The sequence below is a fragment of the Pseudophryne corroboree genome, chromosome 9 (genome assembly GCF_028390025.1).
Source record: "Pseudophryne corroboree isolate aPseCor3 chromosome 9, aPseCor3.hap2, whole genome shotgun sequence".
NCBI lineage: Eukaryota > Metazoa > Chordata > Amphibia > Anura > Myobatrachidae > Pseudophryne > Pseudophryne corroboree.
Window position 1 is genome coordinate 142,386,269 of NC_086452.1, and position 20,127 is coordinate 142,406,395.

General features: G+C 45.1%; 1 protein-coding gene across 1 annotated transcript in view; it reads left to right on the forward strand.

Annotated features, from left to right (window-relative positions):
• Positions 1-20,127, forward strand: part of PTBP2 (polypyrimidine tract binding protein 2) — a 189,292-nt gene that overhangs the window by 156,385 nt on the left and 12,780 nt on the right. Inside the window, exons 4-9 of the mRNA XM_063939843.1 lie at positions 494-666; positions 9,242-9,385; positions 11,440-11,604; positions 11,694-11,804; positions 17,723-17,918; positions 19,235-19,374. Coding sequence (XP_063795913.1) covers positions 494-666; positions 9,242-9,385; positions 11,440-11,604; positions 11,694-11,804; positions 17,723-17,918; positions 19,235-19,374 — 929 coding nt within the window. The remainder of the gene's footprint in view (positions 1-493; positions 667-9,241; positions 9,386-11,439; positions 11,605-11,693; positions 11,805-17,722; positions 17,919-19,234; positions 19,375-20,127) is intronic.

Sequence of the window (20,127 nt, forward strand, 5' to 3'; positions counted from 1 at the left end):
GAATCTTGTAATTGGAAATTGCTATAGGGAATTTCTAAATGTATACATCTACTTGAACAGCAAAGTGGAAATAAAGTGTCATAAATTGCAAAGAATGAAATGAAGGAATCTTCTTGGTATATACTAATCAGGACTATATAATTGTAACTGGCAGTTGCTATAGGATGCCGTTAAAATATGTAATAAATTGTATTGAATCTGGTGTTTTAACATAATTCTTATTCAATTGTCACTTGACTCAAATTGTATTAAAATGAAAAGAATCTATTATGGCTTGGACAAGAATACAGCCTATTCACTAGGTGTTGTTGCCTCATGACTATTGGATAATGAAGTGTTTTGGTTATTCCACTGGTGTTGTCAAACTTCAGTGTTCTTAATTTTGGTCCAGGCAACAAAATGGCTGCATCCTCAGTGTATGATTACAGCTGTACTTTGAGATGAATGAGTTGCCTGAATCACTTTTTAATTTTTTTTTATTTTTTATTTTCAGCCAATGGTAATGATAATAAAAAGTTCAAAGGAGATGATAAAATGGAAAGTTCGCCTTCCCGGGTACTTCATATCCGAAAACTTCCTGGTGAAGTAACAGAGACAGAAGTCATTGCTCTGGGTTTACCTTTTGGTAAAGTAACAAACATCCTAATGCTGAAAGGAAAAAATCAGGTAAGCTGTTTCTTTAACGCAAACTACAGCGTACAACAAGAAAGCGGTAACATTCTATTGTTTTGCACGTTTATTATGTTACATGACATTAATGCAAACTAGTTAAATCACCTCTTAAAGGCCCAAACTGTAAAAAAATAATAATATAAAATTAAGTAAAATGTGATTGTACCATTCATACTTGGGTTCAGTTATGTGGTGATGGACAGGACTGCTATTCTGTTTATCCACATATTTTATGTAAGCTGGCTGCCAGTCACAGTGACCATAAAACCAGAGCTGGTGGCTGCCAGTCACAGTGACTATAAAACCAGAGCTGGTGGCTGCCAGTCACAGTGACCATAAAACCAGAGCTGGTGGCTGCCAGTCACAGTGACCATAAAACCAGAGCTGGTGGCTGCCAGTCACATTGACCGTAAAACCAGAGCTGGTGGCTGCCAGTCACAGTGACCGTAAAACCAGAGCTGGTGGCTGCCAGTCACAGTGACCATAAAACCAGAGCTGGTGGCTGCCAGTCACATTGACCATAAAACCAGAGCTGGTGGCTGCCAGCCACATTGACCATAAAACCAGAGCTGGTGGCTGCCAGCCACATTGACCATAAAACCAGAGCTGGTGGCTTGCAGTCACAGTGACCATAAAACCAGAGCTGGTGGCTGCCAGTCGCATTGACCATAAAACCAGAGCTGGTGGCTGCCAGTCACATTGACCATAAAACCAGAGCTGGTGGCTGCCAGTCACATTGACCATAAAACCAGAGCTGGTGGCTGCCAGTCACATTTGACCTTAAATAATTTTAATTGGTCCTGCACCATCAATCCTTGGCACCATGCCTGTGCCCCATTTCACTCAGTTTGTCAAAGAAGAAGTGGTTATGGAGGCCAAACCATGGACTTTACACACATTCTTTTTGTACCTTATCAGGAGGCTGAGAGAAGAAATGTGCCCCCCAGTTGCTATAGGCTCCCAAATGGAGCAACAATTTAATTGCTCCATTTGGCGACCATTTGTATAGAATCCTAGCATGGGGGGAGGACTGCCTAGAACAATTAATTTGGATAATAGTTGGATGTGCGCACTTACTAATGGTAATGTTTCTGTGTCAGTAGAGAGTGGGAACTCCCAATGTAACTACTGTACACTGATATTTCAGAATTTCAGGTCCATTTACATTCTGGACATTAAGTGGTACTTCGTCTTGTTTCGCATAAACTCCATATATTTGATTTTACTGTGCATCATGTTTATTTTCATGAGCTATATGTTCTTTATCTTCATTGAAAAGTGTTTTTGATATCTTAACATTGTTTTCTCTAACGTCCTAAGTGGATGCTGGGACTCCGTAAGGACCATGGGGAATAGCGGCTCCGCAGGAGACTGGGCACAACTATAAAGAAAGCTTTAGACTACTGTGTGCACTGGCTCCTCCCACTATGACCCTCCTCCAGACTTCAGTTAGATTCTTGTGCCCGGCTGAGCTGGATGCACACTAGGGGCTCTCCTGAGCTCCTAGAAAGAAAGTATATTTAGGTTTTTTATTTTACAGTGAGATCTGCTGGCAACAGACTCACTGCAGCGAGGGACTAAGGGGAGAAGAAGCGAACCTACCTAACAGGTGGTAGTTTGGGCTTCTTAGGCTACTGGACACCATTAGCTCCAGAGGGATCGACCGCAGGACCCGACCTTGATGTTCGTTCCCGGTGCCGCGCCGCCGTCCCCCTTACAGAGCCAGAAGCATGAAGAGGTCCGGAAAATCGGCGGCAGAAGACTTCGGTCTTCACCAAGGTAGCGCACAGCACTGCAGCGGGGGGGGGGGCGCCCTGAGGGCAATATTACACACCTTGGCTGGCAAATATACACCATATATAGTCCCAGAGGCTATATAGGTGTAAATTAATACCCCTGCCAGAGTTTCAAAAATGCAGGAGAAGTCCGCCGAATAAGGGGCGGGGCTAACTCCCTCAGCACACTGGCGCCATTTTTCCCTCACAGCTCCGCTGGAAGGAAGCTCCCTGGCTCTCTCCCCTGCAGTCTACAACTACAGAAGGGTAAAAAAGAGAAGGGGGGCACTAAATTTAGGCGCAGTATATGTGTGTGTGTGTATATATATATATATATATATATATATATATATATATATATATATATATATATATATATATATATATAGCAGCTGTAAGGGGATATAATTCAGTTAGTCCCTGTATTATATAGCGCTCTGGTGTGTGCTGGCATACGCTCTCTCTGTCTCCCCAAAAGGCTTTGTGGGGTCCTGTCCTCTGTCAGAGCATTCCCTGTGTGTATGCGGTGTGTCGGTACGGCTGTGTCGACATGTTTGATGAGGAGGCTTATGTGGAGGCGGAGCAAATGCCTGTAAATGTGATGTCACCCCCTGCGGGGTCGACACCTGAGTGGATGGTTCTGTGGAAGGAATTACGCGACAGTGTCGACTCCTTGCATAAAAGGTTTGACGACATACCTACTATGGGACAGCCGGCTTCTCAGCCTGTGCCTGCCCAGGCGTCTCAAAAGCCATCAGGGGCTCTAAAACGCCCGCTACCTCAGATGGCAGACACAGATGTCGACACGGATACTGACTCCAGTGTCGACGACGATGAGACTAATGTAACTTCCAATAGGGCCACACGTTACATGATTGAGGCAATGAAAAATGTGTTGCACATTTCTGATGTTACCCCCGGTACCACAAAAAAGGGTATTATGTTTGGCGAGAAAAAACTACCAGTAGCTTTTCCTCCATCTGAGGAGTTAAATGACGTGTGTGAAGAAGCGTGGGCTTCTCCTGATAAGAAACTGGTAATTTCTAAGAGGTTACTAATGGCGTACCCTTTCCCGCCAGAGGATAGGTCACGCTGGGAAACATCCCCTAGGGTGGATAAAGCGCTCACACGCTTGTCAAAGAAGGTGGCACTACCGTCTCCGGATACGGCCGCCCTGAAGGAATCTGCTGATAGAAAGCAGGAGGCTATCCTGAAGTCTATATATACACACACAGGTGTTATACTGAGACCAGCTATTGCGTCAGCATGGATGTGCAGTGCTGCAGCTGCGTGGTCAGACTCCCTGTCGGAAAATATTGATACCCTAGACAGGGACACTATATTGCTAACCGTAGAGCATATTAAAGACGCACTTTTATACATGAGGGATGCACAGAGGGATATTTGCCGGCTGGCATCCAAAATTAGTGCAATGTCCATTTCTGCCAGGAGAGGGTTATGGACTCGGCAGTGGACAGGAGATGCAGATTCCAAAAGGCACATGGAAGTTCTGCCTTATAAGGGTGAGGAGTTGTTCGGGGATGGTCTCTCGGACCTCGTTTCCACAGCAACAGCTGGGAAGTCTACATTTTTACCCCATGTTCCCTCACAGCCAAAGAAAGCACCGTATTATCAGGTATAGTCCTTTCGGCCCAATAGGGGCAAGCGGGTTAAGGGCGCGTCCTTTCTGCCCAGAGGCAGAGGTAGGGGGAAAAAGCTGCAGCATACAGCCAGTTCCCAGGAGCAAAAGTCCTCCCCCGCTTCCTCTAAGTCCACAGCATGACGCTGTGGCTCCACAGGTGGAGCCAGGTACGGTGGGGGCCCGTCTCAAATATTTCAGCAATCAGTGGGCTCGCTCACGGGTGGATCCCTGGATCTTTCAAATAGTATCTCAGGGGTACAAGCTGGAATTCGAGACGTCTCCCCCCTGCCGTTTCCTCAAATCTGCCTTACCAACTACTACCTCAGACAGGGAGGCAGTGTTACAGGCAATTCACAAGCTGTATTCACAACAGGTGATAGTAAAGGTGCCCCTACTTCAACAAGGACGGGGTTACTATTCCACAATGTTTGTGGTACCGAAACCGGACGGTTCGGTGAGACCCATTTTAAATTTTGAAATCCTTGAACACATATATAAAAAAATGCAAGTTCAAGATGGAATCGCTCAGGGCGATTATTGCAAGCCTGGACGAGGGGGATTACATGGTATCACTGGACATCAAGGATGCTTACCTGCATGTTCCCATTTACCATCCTCACCAGGAGTACCTCAGATTTGTGGTACAGGATTGTCATTACCAATTCCAGACGTTGCCGTTCGGTCTATCCACGGCTCCGAGGGTCTTTACCAAGGTAATGGCCGAAATGATGATACTCCTTCGAAAGAAGGGAGTTTTAATTATCCCGTACTTGGACGATCTCCTGATAAAGGCGAGGTCCAGGGAGCAGTTGTTGGTCGGGGTAGCACTACAACAGCACGGCTGGGTTCTACAACAGTCGGGAGGTGCTACAACAGCACGGCTGGGTTCTAAATATTCCAAAGTCACAGCTGATCCCTATGACACACGTCTACTGTTCCTGGGGATGGTTCTGGACACAGAACAGAAAAAAGTGTTTCTCCCGGAGGAGAAGGCCAAGGAGCTGTCATCTCTAGTCAGAGGCCTCCTAAAACCAAAACAGGTGTCGGTGTATCACTGCACGCTGATCCTGGGAAAGATGGTAGCTTCCTACGAAGCAATTCCATTCGGCAGGTTCCACGCAAGAACCTTTCAGTGGGACCTATTGGACAAGTGGTCCGGATCGCATCTTCAGATGCATCGGCTGATAACCCTGTCTCCAAGGACCAGGGTGTCTCTGCTGGGGTGGCTGCAGAGTGCTCATCTTCAAGAGGGCCGCAGATTCGGCATACAGGACTGGGTCCTGGTGACCACGGATGCCAGCCTTCGAGGCTGGGGGGCAGTCACACAGGGAAGAAACTTCCAAGGACTATGGGCAAGTCAGGAGACTTCCCTGCACATAAATATTCTGGAACTGAGGGCCATTTACAATGCCCTAAGTCAGGCAAAACCCCTGCTTCAAAACCAGCCGGTACTGATCCAGTCAGACAACATCACGGCGGTCGCCCATGTAAACCGGCAGGGCGGCACGAGAAGCAGGACGGCGATGGCAGAAGCCACAAGGATTCTCCGATGGGCGGAAAATCACGTGTTAGCACTGTCAGCAGTGTTCATTCCGGGAGTGGACAACTGGGAAGCAGACTTCCTCAGCAGGCACGACCTCCACCCGTGAGAGTGGGGACTTCATCCAGAAGTCTTCCAAATGATTGTAAACCGTTGGGAAAGGCCACAGGTGGACATGATGGCGTCCCGCCTAAACAAAAAGCTAGAAAGATATTGCGCCAGGTCGAGAGACCCTCAGGCGATAGCTGTGGACGCTCTAGTGACACCGTGGGTGTACCGGTCGGTTTATGTGTTCCCTCCTCTTCCTCTCATACCAAAGGTACTGAGGATAATAAGGAGAAGAGGAGTAAGGACTATACTCATTGTTCCGGATTGGCCAAGAAGAGCTTGGTACCCGGAACTTCAAGAAATTATCTCAGAGGACCCATGGCCTCTGCCGCTCAGACAGGACCTGCTGCAGCAGGGGCCCTGTCTGTTCCAAGACTTGCTGCGTTTGACGGCATGGCGCTTGAACACCGGATCCTGAAGGAAAAGGGCATTCCGGAGGAAGTCATTCCTACGCTGATTAAAGCTAGGAAAGAAGTAACCGCAAACCATTATCACCGCATATGGCGAAAATATGTTGCGTGGTGTGAGGCCAGGAAGGCCCCAACGGAGGAATTTCAGCTGGGCCGTTTCCTGCACTTCCAACAGTCAGGGGTGACTATGGGCCTAAAATTGGGTTCCATTAAGGTCCAGATTTCGGCTCTATCGATTTTCTTCCAGAGAGAACTGGCTTCTCTACCTGAAGTTCAAACTTTTGTTAAGGGAGTGCTGCATGTTCAGCCCCCTTTTGTGCCTCCAGTGGCACCTTGGGATCTCAACGTGGTGTTGAATTTCCTAAAATCACATTGGTTTGAGCCACTGAAAACCGTGGAATTGAAATATCTCACGTGGAAAGTGGTCATGTTGTTGGCCTTGGCTTCGGCCAGGCGTGTATCAGAATTGGCGGCTTTGTCTTGTTAAACCCCTTATCTGATTTTCCATCTGGATAGGGCAGAATTGAGGACTCGTCCCCAATTTCTCCCTAAGGTGGTATCAGCCTTTCATCTGAACCAACCTATCGTGGTGCCTGCGGCTTCTAATGACTTGGAGGCTTCCAAGTTGGTGGACGTAGTCAGGGCCCTGAAAATTTATGTTTCCAGGACGGCGGGAGTCAGAAAGACTGACTCGCTGTTTATCCTGTATGCGCCCAACAAGTTGGGTGCACCTGCTTCAAAGCAGACTATTGCTCGCTGGATCTGTAGTACGATTCAGCTTGCACATTCTGCGGCTGGACTGCCGCATCCTAAATCAGTAAAAGCCCATTCCACGAGGAAGGTGGGCTCTTCTTGGGCGGCTGCCCGAGGGGTCTCGGCTCTACAACTTTGCCGAGCAGCTACTTGGTCGGGGTCAAACACGGTTGCTAAATTCTACAAGTTTGACACCCTGGCTGAGGAGGACCTAGAGTTTGCCCATTCGGTGCTGCAGAGTCATCCGCACTCTCCCGCCCGTTTGGGAGCTTTGGTATAATCCCCATGGTCCTTACGGAGTCCCAGCATCCACTTAGGACGTTAGAGAAAATAAGAATTTACTCACCGGTAATTCTATTTCTCGTAGTCCGTAGTGGATGCTGGGCGCCCATCCCAAGTGCGGATTGTCTGCAATACTTGTATATAGTTATTGCCTAACTAAAGGGTTATTGTTGAGCCATCTGTTGAGAGGCTCAGTTGTTATCATACTGTTAACTGGGTATTGTATCACGAGTTATACGGTGTGATTGGTGTGGCTGGTATGAGTCTTACCCGGGATTCAAAATCCTTCCTTCTTGTGTCAGCTCTTCCGGGCACAGTATCCTAACTGAAGTCTGGAGGAGGGTCATAGTGGGAGGAGCCAGTGCACACCAGTAGTCTAAAGCTTTCTTTATAGTTGTGCCCAGTCTCCTGCGGAGCCGCTATTCCCCATGGTCCTTACGGAGTCCCAGCATCCACTACGGACTACGAGAAATAGAATTACCGGTGAGTAAATTCTTATTTCCTGCTCCGGGTACATGTGGCAGGTGGGGAGTTTCACTGGGTGCGGTACACCTGTCAAACCTTAGCTGTAACGCAGGTGCCCTAAGGCGAGTTTAGACCCTCCAGTGGAGCAGAAGGTGTAGAGTCAGCATCTGATGCTTAATAAACTTGTACATTCTTTTATATACATAATGTTTTTGCACATGCATCCTTTATTGGAGCTTTATGTTACAATTTCATACTCCCCTCTTTTTTCTATCTTCTCTTCATTTCTCTTTTGTTCCTCCTCTATTTTTACTGTCCTTCATTTTCTCTCTCCTGTTACTGTAGGTTGTGGGGATGTAGTCAGGTTCCCGGCAGTCGAGATCCCGGCAATCAGCATACTGACGCCGGGATCTGGGTCGGCAGAGGGCCCAGGGCTATTCCCACTCGTGAGTGCAGCAAGCCACCAAGCCTGCAGCGTGGCAAACACAGCGAGCCTGCAAGGGGCTTTGTTGTGCTTTCCCCTCTGGCGGACGGAATCTGTTTGCTGACCACCGGGATCCCCACCCCAACCTAGGCTGTGCATGTTGCAATAATCATACTGAGATGCTATGTGAATTAGGTGGCTCACCATGCTACTTGCGTACGATAGTGGTGGTGGCATGTCACTTACTGTTTTTTGTTTATTTTGTGAAAAAACACAAAGTTCTGGGGACTTATCCTGGCTCCTATGTGTTTTCATAAACTAAAAAAGGGGCTAATATGGCTAATTATTGCTGCTTTTACTTAATTTGCCTCAGACAGGCGAAACAAAATCTCCAATAACTATCCAACAATTGTCTAGATCCGGACGGGTCAATTAGCTGTGGTAAATTACCGCGGCTAATTTTGAATACCGTCCTTAATCTGGTATCTGTGTCTGTTCTCCCCACTCTGACTCTTCCCACAAGTGCCTTCTACTCCACAGCCCTGTCTTCAAGCACATAAAAAGCACGTATGGTCAGCCATTTTTGGCATATACAGGTTGAGTATCCCATATCCAAATATTCCGAAATACGGAATATTCCGAAATACGGACTTTTTTGAATGAGACTGAGATAGTGAAACCTTTGTTTTTTGATGGCTCAATGTACACAAACTTTGTTTAATACACAAAGTTATTAAAAATATTGTATTAAATGACCTTCAGGCTGTGTGTATAAGGTGTATATATGAAACATAAATGAATTGTGTGAATGTACACACATTGTTTAATGCACAAAGTTATAAAAAATATTCTCTAAAATGACCATCAGGCTGTGTGTATAAGGTGTATATGTAACATAAATGCATTCTGTGCTTAGATTTAGGTCCCATCACCATGATATCTCATTATAGTATGCAATTATTCCAAAATACGGAAAAATCCGATATCCAAAATACGTCTGGGCCCAAGCATTTTGGATAAGGGATACTCAACCTGTATTGGCATTGTTAACTGATATTCAATGTTAAATTCACATTCTCAAATGCATTCTTGTGACTATAAATATGGAATGTATTTTTATTTTTTATACTAACTTTTCTTCTTTATCTGAATTATTATGGTATGTTGTAGGCATTTTTGGAAATGGCAACAGAAGAAGCAGCTGCCACAATGGTTAATTATTATACTTCACTGACACCTCACTTACGTAATCAGCCAATTTATATTCAGTACTCTAACCATAAAGAACTGAAAACGGACAGTGCACTCAACCAGGTATGTAAGGTTTATAGTTTTAAAAATCATATAGTAGAGTAATTACTGCTGACCAACAGTGCAATTTTCACACAAGTGATGTGCACCTGGAGATATGTGAAAGGTTTCTTCCATTTACAAGAATCCCACACATGTTCCCTTTATTTATGATGGGATTGTAAGATTTAGAAATAAGTATGTGTTGGTCTGACCTCCCATGTAGTGATTTTCTTCTAGATCTCAATCCTAGAAGAATGACATTAAACTAGAAGTCAGTTTATGTGGTCAAACGAACAACCAAAGTTACCGTATTTTTCGGACCATAAGACGCACCTGACCATAAGACGCACCTAGTTTTTAGAGGAGGAAAACAGGGAAAAAAAATATTCTGAACCAAATAGATTCTGTTACATTGTCTTATATAGCGCAGCAAATTCCTTTGCGCTTTACAATTGTAAACAGAGATAAAACAAATTGGGTAACAACAGACAGACTTGGAGGTAAGAGGGCCCTGCTGCAAGCTTACAATCTATACTGTAGACACAGACATCAGCTTTACAGGCTCTGAGAAAGGAAGAGGTGAGGTGGGGGGAGAGCGGGGGGACTCACTTTATTGCCTGTCACAGCCTGTCAGTTTACGCTGCCCAAAGCACTCTACTCTGAGGAAGGAATCGGAGGAGGTGAGGGGAGGGAGCGGAGGAGTCACGTGATGCCGGCGCTCTCAGATGACGAGCTCTGAGATGACGGCAAAGCAGCAGCAGCAGACAGGACCCGCCGCTACCCGCACCCGATAACTGCTGCCTCTCCCACCCAGTGCGCTCCCACCCAGCGCATTGAGAGCGCTCCATAAGGTCTTTATTGCTCTATTCGGACCATAAGACGCATGTACTTTTCCCCCCACATTTTTGGGGAGAAAAAGTGCGTCTTATGGTCCGAAAAATACGGTAATTATTAGTGGTATCTTGAAATAATTGTCCACCACATGCTTCGTTTTCATTTAATCATTTGCAGTCCTCTAAGTTTGTAAATAAATTCTCCAAATCAATTCGTTTTATTTTTATTTCTTTTTTAAACCATCACATCATTAAACACTGGAATGTCATCCCACAATAGTCTGTTTTTTTTTTTTTTTTTTTTTTTTTGTATGGGAATTGTTTATGAATCCTTTCTGTACAAATTAAGAGACAACGTTTTTCTAGGTGCCCAGAGTATAAAATGATTTATTACCTAGTGTCTGGCCAGTTGGGTTCCAAATTATTTAAGAAACCTTCCAGCAAAAGGACATAATTCTATAATGCAGGTAGACGTGTTTATTATGAGAGCTTTTAGAATGGACTTTGTGGACACAAAATGTACTCGTGGGCTGTATTTGCCGAACAGTAGTGTGAATGTCTCTTTGCTTTTACAAAAAGTGTGATCCAGGTCCTTTACTAATGGATCTGCAAAGGTGAAGGCACTACTGCTGATGTAGGGTCTGATGTGGTCATTAGGCTCCAGGTACAAAACACCATAGTGCACGCAAGTCTGTTATATAAGTTATATTCGTGCAGGAGGTTATTTTTAAAAACCTGATAATAAAATGGAAGACATTTTCATTAAAATATATTAAACTTTTTTTCAAACGTTTTTTAACCCCCCAAAAAAGCATAAATAAACAAAACAAAAAAGAAGAGAAAAATCAGCGGATGCATCGGACATAGGGAGGTATCCTGTTACCCGCAGTAATTTACTGCACGGCAAATAGGCTTTTATTGCCTGATGGTGATTATTGGGCTATCCAAATATAGCCTGTTTTTACCGTTTGGTAAATTACCCTATACCGCACAGAAACACATAGGTGCTGCGAAAATCCACGATCTATGGTTGGGGGGGGGGGGGTTGGCTCCAACCAACGTTTAGTAGATAGCCCACTACAATCTAGAGGTGGTTAAAAAAGATATTTGTGTTTTAAAGTCTTTTTTTTTTTTCCTTCCATAATACATCTGTTCAAATTCTCCCATTTTTATTCTGCTTTTAAAAGCACCACTTTCCTTCCTGACCACAGCTAAGTTGGGTTTGCTTTGTTTCTATTTCAGCGGGCCCAAGCAGTGCTTCAGGCTGTATCTGCCGTGCAGGCGACAAATTCCAGTGTGGGCAGCACCGCAGGAAGCGAGACCACAGTAACTTCTGCTCAGAGTCCAGTGCTGAGAATAATTATTGACAACATGTACTACCCTGTCACACTTGATGTCCTTCACCAGGTTTGTAAAACGAGCAATCCTGGGTGTTTTCATGATGGTTTTTATTAATTAAAAATGTGTTAATTTTTTTTATTTATTTTGACCTATAGATATTTTCAAAGTTTGGAACCGTGTTGAAGATAATCACATTTACAAAAAACAATCAGTTCCAAGCACTGCTACAGTATGGAGACCCGACTAATGCACAGCAAGCTAAACTGGTGCGTAAAGCTTATCAAATTTTCTCTAACGTCCTAGTGGATGCTGGGGACTCCGTAAGGACCATGGGGAATAGACGGGCTCCGCAGGAGACATGGGCACTTTAAGAAAGAATTTAGATTCTGGTGTGCTCTGGCTCCTCCCTCTATGTCCCTCCTCCAGACCTCAGTTTGAATCTGTGCCCGGACGAGCTGGGTGCTACTTAGTGAGCTCTCCTGAGCTTGCTATAAGAAAGTATTTTGTTAGGTTTTTTATTTTTTCAGGGAGCTCTGCTGGCAACAGACTGCCTGCATCGTGGGACTGAGGGGAGAGAAGCAGCCCTACTCTCTGAAGATAGGTCCTGCTTCTTAGGCTACTGGACACCATTAGCTCCAGAGGGATCGTACACAGGATCTCACCCTTTGTCGTCCGATCCCGGAGCCGCGCCGCCGTACCCCTTGCAGAGCCGGAAGACAGAAGCCGGGTGAAAGAAGCAAGAAGACTTCGAAATCGGCGGCAGAAGACTCCAGTCTTCATATGAGGTAGCGCACAGCACTGCAGCTGTGCGCCATTGCTCCCACACTACACCCACATACTCCGGTCACTGTAAGGGTGCAGGGGGGGGGGGGGGGGGCGCCGCCCTGGGCAGCAATTAGAGACCTCTTTGGCAAAAGTTTGCATAATATACAGTTGGGCACTGTATATATGTATGAGCCCCCGCCAAAATTGTACATGAAAGCGGGACAGAAGCCCGCCGTCGAGGGGGCGGGGCTTCTTCCTCAGCACTCACCAGCGCCATGTTTTTTTTCACAGCACCGCTGAGCGGAAGCTCCCCAGTCTCTCCCCTGCAGTTACACGGTAGAAGAGGGTAAAAAGAGAGGGGGGGGGGGGGGGGGGGGGGCACATAATTAGGCACAAAAATCAATATAAACAGCAGCTACTGGGTTAACATTAAGTTACTGTGTTATTCCTGGGTTAATAGCGCTGGGGTGTGTGCTGGCATACTCTCTCTCTGTCTCTCCAAAGGGCCTTATGGGGGAATTGTCTTCAGATGAGCATTCCCTGAGTGTGTGGTGTGTCGGTACGTGTGTGTCGACATGTCTGAGGTAAAAGGCTCCCCTAAGGAGGAGTTGGAGCAAATATGTGTGTGAGAGGGTGTCTCCGTCGACAACGCCGACACCTGTTTGGATATATGTAATTAAGTGCTAAGGTGAATTTATTGCACAAAAGATTAGAGAACAGACAGGAAATCTACCCATGTCTGTCCCTATGTCGCAGAGACCTTCAGAGTCTCTCAATGCTCACTATCCAAAATAATAGACACTGATATCGACACGGAGTTTGACTCCAGTGTCGACTACGATAATGCAAAGTTACAGCCAAAATGGCAGAAAAGTATTCAATATATGATTATTGTAATTAAAGATGATTTGCATATCACTGATGACTCATCTGTCCCTGACACAAGGGTACACATGTTTAAGGGGAAGAAAGCTGAGGTAAATTTCCCTCCTCTCATGATGAAAAAGAGCGGGAATCTCCAGACAAGAGACTGCAGTTTCCCACAAAGAATTCTCAGGCAGTATCCTTTCCCCACTAGGGCCAGGATATGATGGGAATCTTCCCCTAGGGTGTCAAGTTTGCCCAAAAGGTAGCCCTGACGTAACAGCTATTCTCAGGGATCCTGCAGATAGCGTGCACATTCTGGTACACTACTCAGACCGGCGATTGTGTCGACATGGGTTTATAGCGCTGTGGCAGCGTGGACAGGTACCTTATCAGCAGAGATTGAGACCCCAGTATGTATGTGTGTGTGTATATATATATATATATATATATATATATATATATATATATATATTATATATGTATATATAGATATATATATATATATATATTAAAGATGCTGTCTTAAGAGAGAGATATATATATATATATATATATATATACAAAACATGCCCAAAGAGACATGAGTATACTGGGTCCTAGAGTCAAAGCTATGTCGATTTCTGCTTGACGTGTCCTGTAGAATATGCAATGGACAGATGAGGCCGACTTAAGAGGCATATGGAAGGCTGAGGATTGTGTGGAGAAGGGTTCTCGGACCTGGTCTCCACAGCTATAGCTGGTAATTCTGATATTTTGCCTTATATTCCTGCACAGTCTAGGAAAGCACGACATTATCAAATGCAGCCTTTCGAACAAAGAAACAAGAAAGTCCGAGGTGCGTCCTTTCTTGCCAGAGGCGGGGGCAGAGGAAAGAAGCTGCACAACACAGCTAGTTCCCAGGAACAGAAGTCCTCCCCGGCCTCTACAAAATCCACCGCATGTCGCTGGTGCTCCACAGGCGGAGCTAGGCCCGGTGGGGGCACGCCTTCGTAAGTTCAGCCACAAGTGGGTTCACTCCCTGTTAGATCGCTGGGCAATAGATATTGTGTCTCAGGGATACAAGCTGGACTTTGAGAAGATGCCCCCTCACCGACGGCCCTCCCGGCTTCCCCCCACGAGAGGAAAACCGTGTTAACTGCAATTCACAAATTGTATCTTCAACTGGTGGTGGTCAAGGTTCCCCTCCTTCAACAAGGAGGGGGTTATTATTCGACCATGTTGTAGTCCCGAAACCAGACGGTTCGGTCAGACCCATATTGAATTTAAAATCCGTGAACATATACCTGAAAAGGTTCAAGTTCAAGATGGAATCGCTAAGAGCGGTCATTGCAAGCCTGAAAGGGGGAGATTTTATGGTGACTCGGGACATATAGGATGCATACCTTCATGTCCCCATTTATCCACCTCATCAGGCGTACCTCAGAATTGCGGTACGGGATTGTCATTACCAATTTCAGACGTTGCCGTTTGGTCTCTCCACGGCCCCGAGAATATTCACCAAGGTAATGGCGGAAATGATGGTGCTCCTGCTGAAGCAAGGTGTCACTATTATCACGTACTTGGACGATCTCCTCATAAAAGCGAGATCAAGAGAGCAGTTGCTGAACAGCGTATCACTTTCTCTGGAAGTGTAACGGCAACACGGCTGGATTCTATATATTCCAAAGTCGCAGTTGGTTCCTACAGCTCATCTGCCTCTCCTAGGTATGATCCTAGACACAGACCAGAAAAGGGTTTATCTCCCGATAGAGAGAGCTCAGGAGCTCGTGACACTGGTCAGGAATCTATTAAAACCAAAACAGGTGTCAGTGCATCACTGCACTCGAGTCCTGGGAAGGATGGTGGCATCATACGAGGCCATTCCGTTCGGCAGGTTCCATGCGAGGACCTTCCAATGGGACTTACTGGACAAGTGGTCCGGATCACATCTTCAGATGTATCGGTTAATCACCCTATCCCCCAGGGCCAGGGTGTCTCTCCTGTGGTGGCTGCAGAGTGCTCACCTTCTCGAAGGTCGCAGATTCGGCATTCAGGACTGGGTCCTGGTGACCACGGATGCAAGCCTCCGAGGGTGGGGGGCAGTCACACAGGGAAGAAATTTCCAAGGGCTGTGGTCAAGTCAGGAGACTTGCCTTCACATCAACATCCTGGAACTAAGGGCCATACACAACGCCCTACGTCAAGCGGAGTCCCTGCTTCGCGATCAACCGGTTCTGATTCAGTCAGACAATATCACCGCAGTGGCTCATGTAAACCGCCAAGGCGGCACAAGGAGCAGGGTGGCGATGGTAGAGCCACCAGAATTCTTCGCTGGGTTGAGAATCACGTAAGCGCACGGTCAGCAGTGTTCATTCCGGGAGTGGACAACTGGGAAGCAGACTTCCTCAGCAGGCACGACCTCCACCCGGGAGAGTGGGGACTTCATCAAGAAGTCTTCATGCAGATTGCAAGTCGGTGGGAACTGCCACAGGTGGACATGATGGCATCCCGCCTCAACAAAAAGCTGCAGAGATATTGCGCCAGGTCAAGAGACCCTCAGGCGATAGCTGTGGACGCACTGGTGACACCGTGGGTGTTCCCGTCGGTCTATGTATTTCCTCCTCTTCCTCTCATACCCAAGGTGCTGAGAATCATAAGGAAAAGAGGAGTGAGAACAATACTCTTTGTTCCGGATCGGCCAAGAAGGACTTGGTATCCAGATCTGCAAGAAATGCTCACAGAGGACCCGTGACCTCTGCCTCTAGGACAGGACTTGTGCAACAGGGGCCCTGTCTGTTCCAAGACTTACCGCGGCTGCGTTTGAAGGCATGGGGGTTGAACGTCGGATCCTAGCAGAAAAAGGCATTCCGGATGAGGTCATTCCTACGCTGATAGAGGCTAGGAAGGATGTGACGGCTCAACATTATCACCGTATATGGCGAAAATATGTTGCTTGGTGTGAGGCCAGGAATGCCCTTACGGAGGAATTCCAGCTGGGCCTTTTCCTTCACTTCCTACAGTCGGGAGTGACTTTGGGCCTTAAATTGGGTTCCATTAAGGTTCAGATTTTGGCCTTATCCATTTTCTTTCAAAAAGAATTGGCTTCTCTGCCTGAAGTTCAGACGTTTGTAAAGGGAGTGCTGCATATTCAGCCCCCTTTTGTGCCTCCAGTGGCACCTTGGGATCTTAACGTGGTGTTGAGTTTCCTGAAATCACACTGGTTTGAACCACTCAAAACGGTGGAAGTAATATATCTCACGTGGAAGGTGGTCATGCTATTAGCCTTGGCTTCGGCTAGGCATGTGTCAGAATTGGCGGCTTTGTCACATAAAAGCCCTTATCTGGTTTTCCATGCGGATAGAGCAGAATTGCGGACCCGCCCACAATTTCTGCCGAAAGTGGTTTCATCCTTTCATATAAACCAACCTATTGTGGTGCCTGTGGCTACTACTGACTTGGATGATTCCGAGTCACAGGATGTAGTCGGGGCTTTGAAGGTTTATGTAGCCAGAACGACTAAGGTCAGGAAAACAGAATCTTTGTTTATCCTGTATGCTTCCAACAAGCTTGGGGCGACTGCTTCAAAGCAAACTATTGCTCGCTGGATCTGTAACACGATTCAGCAGGCTCATTCTGCGGCTGGGTTGCCGCTGCCTAAATCAGTTAAGGCCCATTCCACAAGGAAGGTGGGCTCTTCTTAGGCGGCTGCCCGAGGGGTCTCGGCATTACAGCTTTGCCGAGCGGCTACTTGGGTCAGGTTCAAACACCTTTGCAAAGTTCTACAAGTTTGATACCCTGGCTGAGGAGGACCTTGTGTTTGCTCATTCGGTGCTGCAGAGTCATCCGCACTCTCCCGCCCGTTTGGGAGCTTTGGTATAATCCCCATGGTCCTAACTGAGTCCCCAGCATCCACTAGGACGTTAGAGAAAATAAGATTTTACTTACCGGTAAATCTATTTCTCGTAGTCCGTAGTGGATGCTGGGCGCCCGTCCCAAGTGCGGACTTCTTCTTCAATGCTTGTATATAGTTATTGCTTAAATAAGGGTTATGTTATAGTTGCATCGGAGTTTATCTGATGCTCTGTGATTGTTCATACTGTTAACCGGGTAAAGTTATCACAAGTTATACGGTGTGGCTGGTATGAGTCTTACCCTGGATTCCCAAAATCCTTTCCTTGTACGGTCAGCTCTTCCGGGCACAGTTTCTCTAACTGAGGTCTGGAGGAGGAACATAGAGGGAGGAGCCAGAGCACACCAGAATCTAAATTCTTTCTTAAAGTGCCCATGTCTTTTGCGGAGCCCGTCGATTCCCCATGGTCCTTACGGAGTCCCCAGCATCCACTACGGACTACGAGAAATAGATTTACCGGTAAGTAAAATCTTATTTTCTTCTGTGGTAATATAAGTAACCATTTCAGTGAGCAGATATGTAATGGTCATTGTGGATCATTATTGCAAATTATTTTGCAGTAATAGAATTGTGTTAGTTGGGTCAGATTACACATGGCTACCGTTGCAGATTGTATAATACTTGGTGGATTTCACATTTCTAAACTGGTGTTATTCTTTGCAGGCATTAGATGGTCAAAATATCTATAATGCATGCTGTACCCTTCGGATTGACTTTTCTAAGCTGGTGAATTTAAATGTAAAGTACAACAATGACAAAAGTCGCGACTATACACGGCCAGACCTTCCATCTGGAGACGGGCAGCCTGCATTAGATCCAGCTATTGCTGCAGCGTTTGCTAAGGAGACTTCACTTCTAGGTATTATTTCTCTGTTTTACAATCAGTGCACATTAGGGTACTGGTATAAAGAACATTTTATATATAGATCGTTTACAGCATGCTCACCCAATATGGATTGTTTCTCTAAGCTAATGTTTATGATCTCAATTAAATTGTCCTTGTCTGTTGTGCAGTGAGATGCTGTTTTGTGTAGCTGTAGCTCTCTTCCATACCTAATATGGTATCTTGGTTCTGCTCATATAAATAATTGAATTTATGCAGACTGTCCTGTGCATCTGGAAATACTCACATCTGATACCTTGTGACAGCTAGTTTTAAACAGTGATTCTTCACCTTGTGATCTTTACATAACTAAGTGCTATACATGATCTATGTAGTCGTATATTTGTTAGAATAAAGCATGTGGCATTAATACTGTAAGTCTTTCAGTAGAAGGTATGGAAGATTCAGTAAAGCTATAGGACTGGAAAATGTTTGCAAGGGATGACTTTCTAGTTGCTCATCTTGTAAACAATCCAGATATAACTTAACCAGTTTCGAAGACCTTCCAGTTCTTAATATCTGATATGTAATGCCTTAATGTACTCTTAAAAGTCTATATCAGCCTGTAGTTCAGAGCCCAAATAGAAGCACCTTCACCCCCTGTCTATAGCTGAATTTTATTGTAATTTTACCAATCGTCTCATCTGCTTGTCTTTAATGAAATGCTGGTTACTGTTGTTATTTTGTCATATAAACACTTTGCAGTGTGAAATACATAGCCTATCCAGTTATGGGATGATATAAAAGCTTGACGCATAATAAAAAGGGATTGTCAGTTCAGTTTTATTTTGAAAGAATAATTAACGCGTTATGAAATTAGATTTTGCTGGCTGTAAGAAGACCCACAAAGTGCCATGTAACAGTCCCCGCATGTCATCTGCAGCATCTAATCAAAATATGGAAACCATATGTTAGGAGCGCTATCCTGTTCGCAGGACTGCATAGCGTAAAACTGAGCTCTCAACTTTAGCATCTTTAATACTTTATTCTACCTGATTTTGGTCATCTCAAATATAGAAATCGTGTGTCCTGGGTGGTATTGGATATTTCAGGACATTCATTGGCTTGCTTGTAGGTTTACCACTAGGACACCAAGGGCTAAAGAAGGTGGTACATTGGGAATAGCAGTAATACTATTATTGTAGATTCTCCATATGTTCTCTTACTAATTTGTGCTATGTGGTAAAATAATGAAGCTATTTCTTTGTTCCTCCAGCAGTGACTATGATCATGTTAATGGTGAATATATTCTAGCAAACTTTTTTCTGACTTAGTTTATTTCCTTTTTGCAGCAGTTCCTGGCGCATTGAGTCCTCTAGGAATACCAAATGCTGCTGCAGCAGCAGCTGCCGCTGCTGCGGGTCGTGTTGGTATGCATGGCGTCACACAAGGAGGCAACACGGTTCTCCTTGTAAGCAACTTGAATGAAGAGGTCAGTGAAACAAATTCATGTTGTGTATACATAGTTCTAAACACAGTTTTTAATGTTACTTTTTATTCCCCACCAACATTATTTTGATTTATAATACGTCTTCGTGCTTTAACCTTTTTTTATTTGGTTAAATACAATACATGTATAACTGCTAATATGGTAAAAGCTGAATGTGTGGAGAACAAATGAAAACTATAGAAAGTAGACACTGGTTTCTAATTAACAAACCAGTAACTACAATAATCAAACTTGACCTGTGTAACGGGAAGTGGAGTTTCTTGCAGTAAATGGAGTACCATGGCATATAGATTGTGGGTAGTTCATGCTATCTTGTCACCAAGCTGCCATATTTATCCGGGAGTAATTCTGTATGCTAATTTCTCGAAAAAGACATTGTACCAAGGTATTTAATTCATTGCAGTAAACCCCATTCTTTACGCATTAGCTTCTATTATCTTGCCCAGAAAAATAGAGCAGTCTTGTTTTCGGAATGTCTTTGTGTGTATTTTGTTTTTATGCTGTTCCACGTGCTATAATTTGATTCTTCATTACATGCGCCATTTTGCTTTTTTTTTTTTTTTGTATTTTATTTCTACAAATCTCCCAATTTGTGTCAACTACTCTAATGCATTTTTCTTTCAAGGTTCTCCCAAAGATTTTGATGAAGCTCTCTTCCTGTCTTAGTAATCTCTTATTCTTTGCAGTAACCTGGGCCTATTCTCTAAACTTCTCTAATGCTGTATCTTTCTCTCT